The sequence below is a fragment of the Hippopotamus amphibius genome, chromosome 17 (assembly GCF_030028045.1).
Source record: "Hippopotamus amphibius kiboko isolate mHipAmp2 chromosome 17, mHipAmp2.hap2, whole genome shotgun sequence".
NCBI lineage: Eukaryota > Metazoa > Chordata > Mammalia > Artiodactyla > Hippopotamidae > Hippopotamus > Hippopotamus amphibius.
In genome coordinates, this window is record NC_080202.1 from 52,360,021 (window position 1) to 52,376,182 (window position 16,162).

At 58.2% G+C, this 16,162-nt stretch overlaps 1 protein-coding gene across 1 annotated transcript; it reads left to right on the plus strand.

Annotated features, from left to right (window-relative positions):
• Nucleotides 1–12,300: 12,300 nt before the first annotated feature.
• Nucleotides 12,301–15,192, plus strand: ACTG1 (actin gamma 1). The gene is made up of 5 exons (XM_057713961.1): nt 12,301–12,439; nt 12,855–13,223; nt 13,502–13,940; nt 14,044–14,225; nt 14,314–15,192. The coding sequence occupies exons 2-5, from the start codon at nt 12,861–12,863 to the stop codon at nt 14,455–14,457; spliced, it is 1,128 nt and encodes a 375-aa protein (XP_057569944.1). The 5' UTR covers nt 12,301–12,439; nt 12,855–12,860; the 3' UTR covers nt 14,458–15,192.
• The last annotated feature ends 970 nt before the right edge of the window (nt 15,193–16,162 follow it).

Here is a 16,162-nt window from a genome sequence, read left to right on the forward strand (position 1 = left end):
GGGGCACGAACCCACCATCTGCAACCTGTACCAGGCCTGGGCACAGACGTCAGGCCATCCGACACACCAACTTTAATATGTTTGATTGAGGAGAGTGCCTTTTCCGAAGGCAAGCAGTGCCTCTGGCCCCCTGCTTCAGGGAGTGGCCACCTACAGATGGACACAGCCAGATGGACCCTTATGGTCACAGCTGGGCCCAGAAGGCAGGGTGGCCTCAGGTGTCAGAAGCCTCCAGCAGATAAGGCTGGTGTCCAGCTGGGGCCAAGAGCAGAGAGGGCCTTAAAGCCCCCCAGGTCCCCGGTATCCATCCTGGAGCTCTCAGGAAATGTTCCTTTCCTGGGATGCTGGGGGATGGGCAGGCCTGGCCATTTGGAGAGTCCCCCTCCCACTCCACCCAGCCAGGCCCCTCTGGGGCTACCAGGGAAAGCACCCCCACCTCCACATGTCTAGACAGGCAGCCCTAGATGCTAAAGCCCAGCCTGGGCTCCTGCCAGCACACTGCCTGCTGCCATGGTGACCAGCACGTGCACCAGGCTTGGTGCCTGGGCAACGCTGATGCTGGTGGTGTGAGTTGGCACAGGTGCTGTGTGTGTGCAGGCTTGGAGAGGGGGCCCTCCCTGCCTCAGCTGGGCTGGAGCCCTGGAAGCTCGGAAATGGCCCAGGATGGAGGCCGGGGCAGCCGCACCGGCTGAGAGACCTCCACAGCCATACCTTTCCCAGACTCAAGTCTTGGCCCCCTGCACGGAGCAATACCAGACGGACTCTTCCCGCAGGGCAGCGAGTCTCTGAGAATTAATCCTCACAGAGGAAATCCCCAGTGCCCCACCCTGCTTTCCAGAGCCTGTGCCTCAGCCGCAGGCCCCGACCAGCTGCTGCTCTGCTTGGCATTCCTGTCCCACCCCACTCGGCGTACTCGGCGGCCAGGCCTCTGCCATCCCCCTTTGACCCTCTTCCCCCGAACTCCATGGCCCACAAGGTGAGGGCCACCCTGCTGGTCCCGGTCCTGCTGTGCACAGCCCGAGGCCCTGATTTCCTCACTCCCGGGCCCATCAGCTGCTCCTGGGGCCCAGCTTGGCAGGCACTCAGGGCCCAGCCTCCTGCATTGTCCCTGAAACAGGCCCACAGCTTGCTGTCCTCATGATTTTTTCATGGTGGAGCTCTCCGCTGCCCTGCAGTTCCACTTACATGGGCGGGCGGGGATCTAGGTTGGTTTACTGGAGGCCCGCAGGCGGTTTAGGGTGACAGCTCCCCTCGGCTGGGCAGAAGGGAGGGGGCTCCCACACTCAGGCTGCGCGGTGTGTGCCACACTGGGGGTGCCCGCCTGTGCCTCCCGCCTGCTCCATGTGAAAATCCACAGCCACCACCATCTCTCAGGACCATTCCCTTCCCCCACCCTGAACCCCCCCACCCCTACCCCCTCCAGGACCCTCATCTACATACATGCACACACGTGCGTGCACGCACGCACACACACAGTCTTGGCAGAGCAGCTCCTTGAACTCCTCTCCTGTCTGGTCCCCCTCCCACTTCAAGCACAGAGCTGCTGGCTGGGCTGGGGAGCCCCTCACTTAGGGCTGTCAGGGCACAAAGCTGGTGTAGTCTCCTGGCTGTTGTGCCTTGTAAAAGCATAAAGTTGGGGGGCAAGGAGAGGGGAAGACAAGGGTTATATCTAGAAGGAGAGGGGAGGGAGAGACCAGAGGCCTCTGGGGCCCAGCAAGGCTGAAAGTTCCTGAAGGGACCACAAGGACAGGGTTGAGGGCCTCTCAGCAAGCCCAGATGCCCCATGACCACCAGGCAATTTCTAGCACCCAAACCTCAGGACCTTTGCACAATCCTGGGACAAGAGAGGAGCACTCACAACATCTGAGAGTGAGCCCTGGCTGCATGGGGCTGAGTGAGGACCCGGTCAGCATCATCAAAATATGGCTATTTACTGCCCACCTAGGCTTCCAGACACATGTGCCCAAGGTGGTCAACACATGGCGTGGACAGTCAGGAGCTCACAACTCTGCAGGTGACCATGGCAGCGTCTGCCCAGCCCCTGTCTGTGTGCACCTTCACACAAAAACACATACACACATGCCCAGATGTATGCACATAGACACACACACGTACATACACAGTCATGCGTGCACAATGCCAAGTCTATCTGCAGAGGCTCAGTCCATCGTGAAAGAACCAGACCCCTCTTGTCAAACAATCACAGGCACTTATTAAGTACCTACTGTGTGCCAGAAACCTTACTGGGGATCCAAAAAGGAATAAACTGCATCTCTGACTTCTGGGCCAAAACAGAAATAGACCATTGCCTTCCACTGTCAAATAGGCTCTGCACATGGTCACCTTCCTTTGTCAAATGGCTCCCATGGGGACAGTGCCACCCCATGTAGCTCGAGGCATTAGTGCTGATCTGCTTCTAATAAAAATCTTCCTACCTATAGGTGATGCTATAAAAGGTGCAGAGAACAGGACAGAGGCCCTGGGGATTAAATATGCCATAGGTTAGGACAGCTACATGCAATACAGATCCTGGATTAGGTCCAGGGAAAATGCTATGTAGGACATTACTGGGACAACTGTCTTCACTGAAATTTAGATTGCAGATTAGATGAACTGTGTCATATTGATGAGAAATTGTCTGATTTTGGTTGCTGTACTGTGGTTATATAAGACAATGTCCCTGTTCGTCAGAAAAAGACACTGAAATATTAAAGAGTAAAGGGCAGGATGTCTGAGACTGACTCCCAGATGGTTTGGAAATGAAAAGGGAAAGATAAAAAGAAAAGTGTGACAAATGGTAAAAATTTAGTAAGTTTGAAATCATCTCAAAAAATTAAAAACCCATAATAACTAGAATTTAAAATCCCACTGCAGGGTTAGAAAAAGTCAAATAAATATTCCAGGAAGTTAAAAAAGATAAAGCAATAGAAGAAAAAATACGGCACTTGAAGGATTCAACTAGGAGATATGACCAGCCACGTAACAGAACTCCCCAAACAAAAGAACAGAAAAAAATTAAACAGGAAAGAGGGAAATTATGAAAGAAATAACACAAGAAGATTCCCAAGAACTGAAGGACATTGAGAGCCTGGGGCTAGAAGTGGCCGAGACGAGAATGAGAAGTCTTCAGCAGGTACCCCCGAAATCGCAGGTTGGCTGGAGAAGGGAAAAGCCGAAACGCTTGTGGAGAAATACAAAAAATCATGGACGCTGGATTGGAACTCAAATGACAACCATTTCCCAAGAGCAACCGCGGGAAGAGCAAGGGAGTCGAGCCTTCAAAATCTGAGGAAACATGAGACTTCCCTGGTGGTCCAATGGTTAAGACTCATTGCTTCCACTGCAGGGGGCACAGGTTCAATCCCTGGTCAGGGAACTAAGATCCTGCAGGCTGCACAGTGCGACCAAAAAAAAAAAAATTCTGAGGGAACATGATCATCTTGAAACTCACTCCCTGGTTCCCAGGTAGGTAAAACAAAACACAGCCACCTGCAGATACGCAAACTCAACTCCTACTTACGGGCCCCAGGCCTGTCCCTTCCCAGCTGGGCGGCAGCCCCCCCCCCCCCCCGCCCCCGCACACTCTGAGGGCTCACTCTGGGCCTGGGGGTGGGGGGTTGGGCGGGGTGGGGAGTGAGGAGGAGAAGGATGTGAGCAGGAGTGGGTCTGTGAGCCTGCTCAGCACTGCTAACCTTGGCTGGCTCCTGTGGGTGGGGGCTGCTCCTGGGGGCTGGCTCCCTGAGACAATTCACTCACACGGGCCCTGGTGGACACACTAGTAGGGCCGATCCACCTGTCACCCAGGGAGGTAGAGGTGCAGCTCTGGCCACCTGCCCATGGGTGCTGTCTGTCCTTCCCCAGAAATGAGCTGATCCCAACCTGGCTCTCTCTGCCCCCCACCCATCCACCTTCAGGGCGTTCTGTGTCTCTCTGCTGCTCTGGTGTGGCACTCCAGGTCCCCTGGAGGCTGCACCCCTGCCAGTTGCCCCTCCCACCTTCCTGGGGCTAGCCCAGCCCCAAATGACCTAACCCCACAGCCCACAGCCCTTGGGTGGCCCCTGGAAAAGTGGAATGAACTCACACCCCTTTGTCCCCCAAACCCAGCCTCCCCACAGCTAGCAGAGTGTGTAGAGTTGGGGGAGGGGGCTCAGAGTCCCACCCCTCCAATCCTGTGTGACCTGGAACCAACTTCAGCCTCTCTTGAATTGGTTATCTATGGCCATCTGCCCAGGCGGCCTAGCTGCTGAAATAACCCAATGTGTCCAGTGAGCATGCTGTCCAGCACGGCAGCTGGCTTCTAAATCTTCCAGGGAACCAGCTGTGTATTCAACAGGCACGCTCAGGTCGAGGGTCTGCCCTAGCTTTGGGGTCCCTCTGTGGGTGCTGTCTGCTCCCTGAACAGAAGGTACAGGGACGTAGGGGTAGGCTGGCCCTGCCTGGCTGAGCGGAGGCCCTGGCCCTCCCCTCTTCCGTTGCCCTGGGTGCAGGCTGACCCCAATCCCACCTTGTCTCCCTGCGTCAGCACCGGCTGAGGTCACTGGCCACTCCCAAGCCGCTCCCTGTAGCCCTCGGGCGGCGGTGACTCAGCGGCCACCGGCAGCACCCTCCCCAGCCCGGGTCAATGACTGCGGGGGTCGTCCCGACGCTGGGGAGGGTCGGGCCAGCTCGGTGGGGTAGTTGGGGTGGGGCTGGCAGGTGCGGCCCGACTCCGCGACTCCTCGCCCGGCCCCCGGCGCTTAGCCGCGAGAGCGGGACCCACCTGGCGGCCCACCTGGGAATGACAGTGGCCCGCGTCAGAGCCGGGCGCTCGGGGCCGCCGCGGCCGGCCGGAGCGCCACCTCCTGGCCCAGGCCGCCAAGCTCGCGCCTCCTGGAGGATGACCCCGCACCCCCGTCCGTGCCTGACCGCGAGAGGTGCGTCCTGAGTGTTGGCACTGCGCCCACCTTCCGCGTCCACAGGGCCCCGGGTGCTGTACTCTGCCCGCAACCCGCTGGGGAGAGGAGATGCGGGCAGTGCGGTGGAGGCGAGGGGGCTCTGGCCCCAGGTCTGAAACCAGCTAACAGAGGGGACGCAGAATGACCGCGGGTGGCAGGGCGTCCTAGGCCTCCGGCCCCAGTTGGCATTGCTTCTGTGGCAGCCTCTCCCGCACTCCCTCGGACGCCCGCTGGACCTAGTCTCTCCCGGGACTACGGCGCTGACCCCAAAGGGCTCAGAGAGAGCTGGTGCAGGGGTCAGGCTCCCGGAGGTGGAGGCGAGCCGGGGGGGGGGGGGGCACCCTAGAACTCGTGGACCGGGAACCGCCCCAGGACCAAATTAGGACACACTGCGCTGGGCCCCGCCCGCAGCCCCGCAGGGCGGTGCGCCCCAAACCTGCTGGAGTGGGTGGGGCTGAGCGCAGCAGGGCCCGCCCCCCAGAGCGCCGCTTCCCTGGGAAGTCCGGGCCCAGGAAGGAGCGCGCAGGAAAGGCCCAGGTGACCGGTCCGGAGCTGGGGCTCGACCACAGCCCTGACCTCGCGCCTCCCTCCACTCTGCCTACCCCAGGTGCAGCCTTTAGAGCAGTGGCAGGGGGGACAGAGCACCCAGAGCAGCGACCTCCTGTCCGCGTCTTACCCTGATCTGCCTCCAAGTCTTCTTTGTGGCGCCAGGTGTCCCAGGGGTGGGGACACCTGTCGCGGCAGCCCTGACCTAGTCCAGCTCAAGAGAGTTTGGCTGGCCTGGAGAGCCTCCCGCAGCTCAGGGCCAGAGCGGGAAGTGCAGGAGGGGTGCCCACCGCCCTTGTCCCCTCCAGTTGCCCCCCCGCCCCCCGTGAGCCTACCAGCTTGGGGGCTGGGAGAGGGTCCCTGGGGGCAGTCAGGCCTCGGCTCCCTTCCCTCTCAGCTCTAGAGCCATATCCTCTCTTTGCATATTGGAGTCAGGGTTTGGGGGAACAGCTTGGCAGCCCCTCCCCTGTCCCCCTTCTGTATCTAAGGGAAGGCCCTTCCCTCTTTCATGGCTGGAGCCCTACCCTCTCCATTCCTTCTGCCTACATTCCTTCCTTCCTTCCCAGCTTCACCTTGTGTTGGGAGAACCTACACTCTGGGGCAGAGGGTGGGGGGAAAACTGAATAACCAACGTTCAGGTGGGAGGTGGGGACTTGCCCCTGGAGGCCTGCAGGGAGGAGGCAGCCAACCGGAAACACTTTCTGGGCAGGTGCTGGTCCTGGGCTGGAGGGCAGTGAGTGAGAGGTATAGTAGGGGAAGGGGTGTAGGGTCAGGCAGAGTTTGCCATGAAAGCCTCCAGCAACAGGGTAAGAAGCTCAGGTTCCATCTTGAGGCAATGGGTGGCATGGGGAGCAGGGTGATGTGATTTGTAACATTAATTGGGGGGAAGCAGGAGGCTGGCAGCTGGAGCAGACAGATACAGGTCAGGGATGTGCAGAGTGTTCCACAGTCTGCTGGACACCCTGGTTTCTGGCTTTTTCTTTTTTTTTTTTTTTTTCGGCCATGCAGTGCGGCTTGCAGGATCTTAGTTCCCCGACCAGGGATCAAACCCATGCCCCCTGAATTGGGAGCACAGAGCCTTAACCACTGGACCACCAGGGAAGTCCCTGTTTTCTGGCTTTAGCCACATACTGAGGTAGGACTGTCATGAGGCAGCTGGAGGCCTGGATTCCTGGGTTTAATCCTTGGTTCCCCTTTGCAAACTGTGGACACAGCTCACTGAGAACTATGCAGAGGTGAAAAGTGGTGACTTCTGGGGGCAGGGCCCACACCGGTGGGCAGTGTGTGCTCTTGGCCGTGTGTGCAGCAAAGGTGAAGAGCAGACTGACCATTTCTAGACCACCATGCCAGGTCCAGCAGCCTGCTCAGCGGTGTAGGGAGCACTGTCACTGTCACCCGAGGCCCAGGGGAGCAAGGCCTGGGGATGCGCCCTTGGAAGCAGAGTAAGGAGGCTGCTGCTCCTGGGAATTTCAGGTCTGACACACAGAGGCCCTAAGTGAGTACTTCTTAATCATCATTGAAAACTGAATGCCTGGGGACATCAAGGCTGGAGGTCTGGGAAAACCTCAGTGGTGAGGCTTGGGGAAAGTTCACTGGGATACCGAGTGGCCTCCTGTCTCCAGACCGATCGTCTAGCACAGGAGGGCCACCAGCCTCAGAGCCTCTGGTGGGCCACACAGCATTGGCCCATCTTCTTTACAGAAATTGAGGCCCAGAACTCAGGTCCTGACACCCAGTCCAGTGCTCTTCCAAGGGCCTCCTTGGTTCCTGCTGCACCACAGTGGGGAGATAGGAACCTCCAATAAACTCCAGTGGGGCCCATCTTCTAAGTGCCTGGAGCCCTCCACTGCCAGAGCAGTGAAGCCTTGGCCTGGGTGTCTCTGTGTAGCTGACCCCCCAGTTTCATGAGGGGGGCACACACTGTGAGCCTCCGTTTCCCTGCCTCATGTAGTGAGGACTGGATAACACAGGAAGAGGTCTGGCCCAGTGCATCCTGGCACAGGACAAATGGCATGGTTGAGCACATAGCACCTGATAACTCACCAGTGCCCAAGTGCCCCAGCAGCCAACTGCCATGGAGGCTCTGCAGGGCTTGGGGCTGCAGCCCCAGCCTCCAGGGGTGCCTTGGGACAGCTGGACCTTCCATGCCTGTCTGTGAAGTGCCAGCAGGAGAACAAGCCCCACTGGGCACTTAAACCAGAGACAAAAGTGTGTGGCCCTGACTCTGTTCATTGACCAGAAACTAAGAGGTAGGCCAGCCAAGCCAGCAGGAACCTGATCTTGCCTACCAGGGGAGCCTGGGGACCCTTGTTCCAAACAAACATAGCTACTCCAGGTGCTGCCCCTGCCCCCGAGGGAGCCAGCCAGCACACTGGAGGAGGCTTTAAGTGACAGAACGTTCATCTTGCTTTTGATCCACAAGCCTGAGAGAACAGGACAGTGAGCTGAAGGTAGGGAAACTTTGGTTTTCCTTGGGGTGCGGGGGCGGGGGGGGGGGGCGCCACACCACTTGCCATGCAGAACTTCCTTGAGCAGGGATTGAATCCGCGTACCCTGCAGCAGAAGCGTGGAGTCTTAACCACTGGACCACCAGGGAAGTCCTCCTTGGCATTTTATTTTTTTAATTATTTAAGACCTTAATTAACAGGTGCTTGCAGTTTGTTGACTTGAAAAAATCAAGCTGTAAACTTTTATTACAAATTAAAAATGAGGTTCTTAAAAATCTCAACTTGACCAAATATGAAACAATTTAAAAACCTTTAAAAGTGTATCTCCTTGGCATTTTAAAAATGAAGTTTTTATTATGGATAAATTTAGATTTACACAAAATACTGTTGCAAAGACAGTATTAGCGTTCCTGAATACTCTCCACCTGGTTTCCCCAATGTTTTTTTTACAGTGATTCACAATTTTTATTTTTTATTTATTTATTTTATTGGAATATAATTGCTTTACACTCTTGTACCAGTTTTTGAGGTACACCAAGGTCACTCATCTGTATTTATACACATATCCCCGTATTCCCTCCCTCCCTCGACTCCCCCCTTCCCTCCCCATCCCAGTCCTCTAAGGCATCATCCATCATTGAGTTGAACTCCCTTTGTTATACAGCAGCTTCCTACTGGCTATTTGTTTTACAGTTGGTAGTATATATATGTCTATGCTACTCTCTCACTTCATCTCAGCTTCCCCCCAATTGTTAATGTCTTACACAGTCATGGTACAATTGTTGTACCGAGAGACTTACTTTGGTACATAATTAATTAAACTCCAGATTTTATTCTGATTTCACCAGTTCTACCACTACTGTCTTCTGCTCCAGGATCCAACCCAGAACCCCATGTTACATTGCAGGGAGGGGAAGGAAAGGCATTCCTGGCAGGTGGAATGGCAGAGGCAAAGGCCCTAAGGGGGACTGATTACCAAGTTCTATACCCAGTCTGCCTGGCAAGTAACTGGCTGGTTGGGAGGTGGGGAGAGGCAGGAGGCAGGGGTTGGGTGATGGGCTGGGGGTCAGGCTACTAGGGGCAGAGGTGACCCGGATCCTGGGAAACCTCCCTGGAAGCTGGAGCAAGGAGATGACAGGCTGGTGTGGGTGTCAGAGGGAGGGACGAGGGAAGGACCCTGAGCTGGGGTTGCCTTGGCAGTGCCCAGGGCTGAGGAGGCCTGGGGCTGTCTCAGCTACACTACCTCCCTGCACTACTGTCTTCTCAGCGTTAAATGGATGGAAGATGAAATGAGATGCAGAAAGGGCACAATAAATCCACCAAACTGGCACTGAGCTAAAATAAATCACATCCTTTTTCTGAGCCCCAAGTCTCCATCCTCAAGATGGGAAGGACACACCCGCTTCTGGGCAGAAGTGCAGCTGCTGACTCCCTCCCTATTTCCAGGGCCTCCCTGCTTACAGGCGCCAGAGGCTGCCACATCTGTGCGGTCCCCTCCCAAGGGACTCCTGGGCCTCTCCAGCTTCAGGAGGGGTGGGGGCGGCCGTGCGCTGCCAAGAGCACAGCCCTGAGGTGACCTTGGGCGAGGCCTCACACTGTCCGTTTACAAAACAGAAAAATCACAGCACAGAATATGCGGCGTTTCCCAACCCCCTGCGCAGGGCTTGGAGGTCTTGCTCTATCTGGAGCCCGGTTCCTGGATCTGCGGCGTCCACTCACTCCTGGTTCCGCGTGGTGCTTCCCAGGCGGGTGGTCGGCCCCCGCCTACCCCCCCACCCCCAGTCAAGCCTCCATCTCCGCTTCCCCGCGCCACTTGACCTCTGGAGCCACGCTCACCCCCCACCCAGCACTCCCACGGCCCGGCATGACGCGGTGCAGCGGGGTCTCCTGGACCCGCGGAGGTCCGCGCTGAGGGTGGGAGCAGCTGCCGGTCCCCTCCCCGCCCCACCCCCTCGAAGGCGCCGGGGCCGCCCCGCCCCGGCCTCGGCCGCCCGCCGCCGCCCCTTTGTTCCGCTGGCCAATCCGCGGCCTCCTTGACTAAATAAGGCGAGGAGCGCGCCGGGCGCCCCCAGTCCGTTACTTCCGCCCCCCGCGCGGCCGGTGACTCAGGGCCGGCGGCGGGCGGGGACGGGGCTCCCCAGACTGAGGCTTCCCGGGCGGCGGGCGGGGCTCCGTCGGCGCCGAAATGGCCAAATATGGCCGCGCCGCGCGCCACCGCCCCCCACCCGCACACCTGCGGCCGCACCTTGACCCATCCCACCCCCCCCACCCCCCGCCGCTCCGGTGACACAGCCACGGAACTGGAAGCTGCTCCCCCACCCCACCCCGCACCTGGCTGGCTGAGCGCCCCTCCCCCTCCCCTCCCCCGCAGCCCGCCCTGCGGGCGTTGGGCTGGCGGCCTACCGAGGGGGAGCCCCGGGAATCTCGGGGCTTCCAGGGCCCGCCCCACTTCTCCCCACGACCCTTCGGCCTTGCATCCAGCGCCCTGCGGGCTGCAAGGTGGGGAAGAAGGAAGGGGGGACGGGACGGGGACAGAGGCCCAGCGGCCTCTGCCCCCTCCCCATCTGTCCCACAAAGCAGCCCGGGCATACCAGACAAAGGAGGGCCAGAGGGGAACTGGAGTCGGAGGAGGGGAGGCCCCCGCAATCGAGAGAGCCTGAGTGGAATGCGGGGTGGGCAGACATAGGATGCGGCGCCTTGGATACGGGATACTTCCCACTTCCAGTATGTGACATCTTGGGACCCCCAAGTGTTGCGGTCGTCTTCACACACTGACGCCCCCACCTGGGGGTTGAAGGCCCATGGTTGTGCCCAGGGGCGCCAGTAAGGGTGGGTTTTCTGGAGGCCCAGCCTCAGGTTTTCCCTTGGGTAGAGCACACACCTGATGGGCAGCAGCCTTGCCCTGCACCCTTGGAAAGTCTGGGCAGTCCGGGACCCAGCTAAGCCTTGTGGCATGGGTGGCCATAGGCATGGCCTTGGCATCGGGGTGACTGCAGTCTGTAGGTGAGCTGGGCAGCTGCTTTACCTGCCTAGCCCAAGGTAGATGTGGACACTAGCTGACCTTGCAGGGCTCTTGGGGCGCTCAGCCCCGCCCCCCCATCAGACACCAGCCGGAGTCCAGCCCAGCGCACCCGGACCTTGGACAAGTCCCCAGAGTCACTCTGCCCGGCACCACTGCCACCCCTCTTAGTCAGTGCTCTTACCCATGCCTCCTCTGATGTTTAATTCTGTACTGAGCAATCCCGAAAGCTTACAAACAAGTCCAAGGAAACCGTAGTACTGGGTTTCCTCCGGGCATAACTGGCACCAGCAGGTGTGACCAGGACCCTGCCAGAGATGACAGGACTTCCAGGGCAGGCTCTTGGGGAAAAGGGCGCGCCCTGGACCCAGGAAAACCACAGCCCAGGGCAGCTGGGGTCCAGTGGGTTTACTCACTCCTAGTATCATAAACAGAAGGGAGGGTGCCTCTCTCAAGTTTAGGGGGGAGTTGACGTTCTGGCAGTCAAGACTATTCTTCCCTGCCTCAGTTTCCCTACGATGCCCAAAGGTGATTAAAATGAAACAAAGCTCCACCCTCTCCCCGGCGGACGGGGAGGGGGTGGCCCCAAACCCGCAGTGGAGCCCCCGCCTGGGGACAATCGGGCCTGCGGTTTGAGAGGCAGGATGCATTGAGTGTGATTGAACGGGACCAATCTCTGCATCGTCAGGGACCCCGGGCGCCCCAACTCTCGGTAGTGGGGCCTACGCGGTCATGGCTGCGCTGGGGAACGGGCGGCTCCTTTCCACCGTGACCAGGGGCGAGGTCACGGCTCCCCGGAACTCCCCCGGACCACGGGGCCCACCGTGCCGCATGGGCCGTCGGCGGGGACCACCACCCTCCCCTCCCCCAGCCCGGCGCCGGGAACCCGCCTTCGCGGCCTGCGAAGCCTCTGAGAGAAAGGTCAAAGGAGGCGGCTGGGGAGCAAAGCCCCCCTGCGGGGCCGGCCGTGGGCACACCCCCGGCTCCGGGTGCCGCCCAGCCCCAGGCCAGGCAGTTTCGGGGTGCAGCCGGGCCCTCCCCCACGGCGCGCGGCAGTCCCGGGGCGGGGCCGGCGGCTCAGCTCCGCGGCCTCCTCTGCGCCCCCTGCCCCCACGCCCGAGACTCCCTGAGACGCCCACCCATCCCGCCCGCGCGCCAGCCCGCAAGGGGTCTCGCTTGCTGGGGTCTCGGGCGCGCGGGGGCGGCGCGGGCGGGGCGGTTGGGGGCGGTGCGGGCGGGGGGCGGGACCGGGCGCGGGGCCCCACGTGCCCCGGCCGGGCGGGCCAATGGGCGCCCGGCGTTCGGAAAGATCGCCATATATGGACATGTTCTGGGGCCGCGCGCGCCTCCGGCCCGCGCGCGCGCCCCGCTCCACTTAAATACGGGCGGGGGAGGCCGCAGTCGGTCTCACTCGCTGCAGCCGGCCCGCGCTCCGTGTCCTCTCGGTGCTCTTCTGCTCGGTTGTCCGCGTCCAGTGGCCGCCTCCTCCGCCGGTAAGTGACCCAGGCCTGCGCGGCCCGATCCGGGGTCCGGGCCCCCGCGCCCCTCCGCAGGTCCTCTTTCTGCTCCAGTTCCCAGAGGCGCGGCCGCGCTGCCGCTGGGAACAAAGGGTGGCCGGGCGGGGCGGGGCGGGGTGGGTGAGCTGGGACGCAAGCCGGCGGGTCCTCGGAGGGCTCCGTGGGGATGCTGCCGGGGGAGGGGGGCAGGGCGGGGCCGGGCCCGGGCCGCGCCTCAGCGGAACGACGGAGGGAAGGGGCGTTACATAAAAGCAGGCCCCGGTTCTAGGCGGTTACTCTGCTGTCGGGCGGCAGGTCAGGGGGAGGCGGAAACGTCTCGCGGGGAGGGCCTTTGTGTAGGGGCCGTTCCTGGGCGCCAGGGCGCTCCTGAGTCGGTCGCACCTTTGAACAGATCGCAATGGAAGAAGAAATCGCTGCGCTCGTCATCGACAATGGCTCTGGCATGTGCAAAGCTGGCTTTGCTGGGGATGACGCCCCCCGGGCCGTGTTCCCGTCCATCGTTGGGCGTCCCCGACACCAGGGCGTCATGGTGGGCATGGGGCAGAAGGACAGCTACGTGGGTGACGAGGCCCAGAGCAAGCGTGGTATCCTGACCCTCAAGTACCCCATTGAGCACGGCATCGTCACCAACTGGGACGACATGGAGAAGATCTGGCACCACACCTTCTACAATGAGCTGCGTGTGGCCCCCGAGGAGCACCCCGTGCTGCTGACGGAGGCCCCCCTGAACCCCAAGGCCAACCGTGAGAAGATGACCCAGGTAAGCGTGGCAGGGTTGATTGGGCAATTTCATCTGTTTCACAAGTCATTTCATGCTGTTTTGTTTTCTGAAATTCAAGTATTTCTTTCGATATTTCCAGGGTTCTGTTCTTCTCCTGGCATTTCCTTCCTGAAGTCTCAAGGTTTCTTATTTGTGTTTCTGCTTGCTTCCTTTTTCTTTTCTCCACACATCACATTTGTGGCATGCTGGCATGGTGTGTGAGCATGGGGTGGCCCTGGGTCCCTTTCTTTGACTAAGGGAGTTGTTGCTTCCTGCAGATCATGTTCGAGACTTTCAACACTCCGGCCATGTACGTGGCCATCCAGGCCGTGCTGTCCTTGTATGCCTCTGGCCGCACCACTGGTATTGTCATGGACTCTGGGGATGGGGTCACCCACACGGTGCCCATCTACGAGGGGTACGCCCTCCCCCATGCCATCCTGCGTCTGGACCTGGCTGGCCGGGACCTGACAGACTACCTCATGAAGATCCTCACGGAGCGTGGCTACAGCTTCACCACCACAGCCGAGCGGGAAATCGTGCGTGACATCAAGGAGAAGCTCTGCTATGTCGCCCTGGACTTCGAGCAGGAGATGGCCACCGCTGCGTCGTCCTCCTCTTTGGAGAAGAGCTATGAGCTGCCCGACGGTCAGGTGATCACCATCGGCAACGAGCGGTTCCGGTGTCCAGAGGCGCTCTTCCAGCCCTCCTTCCTGGGTAGGTGTCACACAGGTGGCATGACCTCCATTTGAGGCTGTTGAGCGCCAAGGTGCCTTTCACCTTGAATGTGTGATTGCTGAGGGTGAGTTTTGTTTCTTAGGTATGGAGTCCTGTGGCATCCATGAGACCACTTTCAACTCCATCATGAAGTGTGATGTCGACATCAGGAAGGACCTGTATGCCAACACGGTGCTGTCTGGTGGAACCACCATGTATCCTGGTATCGCCGACAGGATGCAGAAGGAGATCACAGCTCTGGCCCCCAGCACAATGAAGATCAAGGTGAGTCAGAGATGGTTGTGGGCTCGGGCCCGGAGGCTTTTCTGGGAAGATAGTGCCACCAACTAAAGCCACGTTCTTGTCTTTCCAGATCATCGCTCCTCCCGAGCGCAAGTACTCGGTGTGGATCGGGGGCTCCATCCTGGCCTCGCTGTCCACCTTCCAGCAGATGTGGATCAGCAAGCAGGAGTATGACGAGTCGGGCCCCTCCATTGTCCACCGCAAATGCTTCTAAACGGACTGCGAGCAGATGCGTAGCATTTGCTGCATGAGTTAATTCAGAAGTATAAATTTGCCCTGGCAAATGTATACACCTCATGCTAGCCTCATGAAACTGGAATAAGCCTTTGAAAAGAAATTTGTCCTTGAAGCTTGTATCTGATAATCAGCACTGGATTGTAGAACTTGTTGCTGATTTTGACCTTGTATTCAAGTTAACTCTTCCCTTGGTATATGTTTAATACCCTGTGCATATCTTTGATTTAAACCCCTAGTTACATGCGGCTCCGTCACTTTGTGGCTGAGGTGAGAACATGTTCACGGAAGAGAAATCCAATGGTTTGATGAGAATCCGGGAGACCATGAGTCTCTCGATCTGTGCAGGGTATTAATGTGTCAGAGCTGCCTATTCCAGGATTTCTCTAGAGGCTGGCAAGAGCCCAGAACCAGTTGTCATTTCTGTCTTGCCGGTCTTACGGGGTTGGGAAGGTCCAAGCTTTAGGACCTGCTTTCCTTTCTTACCGAAGTTTTCCCGCCAGAACACCATGGGTTGTTACTTTCCTTGAGTTGGAAAACAGTTTGCATTCACACCTGTAAATTTATTCATTCTTTTAATTTATGTAAGGTTTTTGTACGCAATTCTCAATTCTTTAAGAGATGACAACAGATTTTGGTTTTCTACTGTCATGTGAGAACATTAGGCCCCAGCAACGCGTCATTGTGAGGAAATAAAAGTGCTGCAGTAAACTGATCAGTGCCTCCTGTTTTGGGGAATGGTGGTTTGGATGAGGGTCAAACAGCCTCAGCTCAAATTAGGCAACAGTTTGGTTTCTCCCAAACCAGAGGTGAACAATGCGTCCTAATGAGTGTCTCTTTACAGCTGGAATCTGCCCCCTACTGTGGGCTTGTGGGCTTCTAGGGAAAGGGACTGGCCCCCAGCTGGCTGGAAGAGGGGTCTTTTTATACTTGGTGTTTTCAACTTGGCATAAGGCTGTGCTGCTGTAGAAGCACTTGAGGCTAAGGAGGGCGTGGTTTGTAGTTGTGGGGTGGGACTTGCTCTGTGGAGCAACTGTAGGGTTAATTAAATAGAGCCTGGTTGCTGAGCTGTGGAACCTGTGATCTGATAATAGAAGTGTCACCTGGTGGCGTGAATGTGATTCACAGGCTCTGAACTCCCTGATGACTTAGGCTCTTAAAACTTTTCCTAATGGCAGGCAGAGTCGCAGCTATTTCAAATTTTCCAACAATTCATTGCAGGTTGGGTCAGAGAGGTAAGCATTCACTAGATGGAAAAAGCTTAAGGGCTTGGAGGAACATTTTTGAAATCTGTAGATTTCATGCCTTTGCTTTTGGGAAGCAAGTTTCACCAGTAGGGGCTGGTGATGCTTTCTAGTTTAACATCCAGATGGTTGGGGAGGGGGGCCCTGCCCTGTTAGGCTGGGTTGGGAGTAAAGGGCCCCAAGAACATCCGACTGATGGAGATGTGGAGTCTCTCCTTTGAGGGCAGAACGTGGACCCTGCCAAGCTCACTTCCATCTGCTTTGCTCCTGTCCCATTGCTCACAGCTACCCTGTGACCACCTGTGGAACACACAGTGACAGGTCAGAAATTACTTTTTTGCCCTGGGCAGCATGCTGCTTTCAGTCAGGTGTAGAAAATCTGATTTGAAGCGTGAGTGGATTCAGGGAACTGGATAGACCAGACTCAGGAAAATAGGGAAG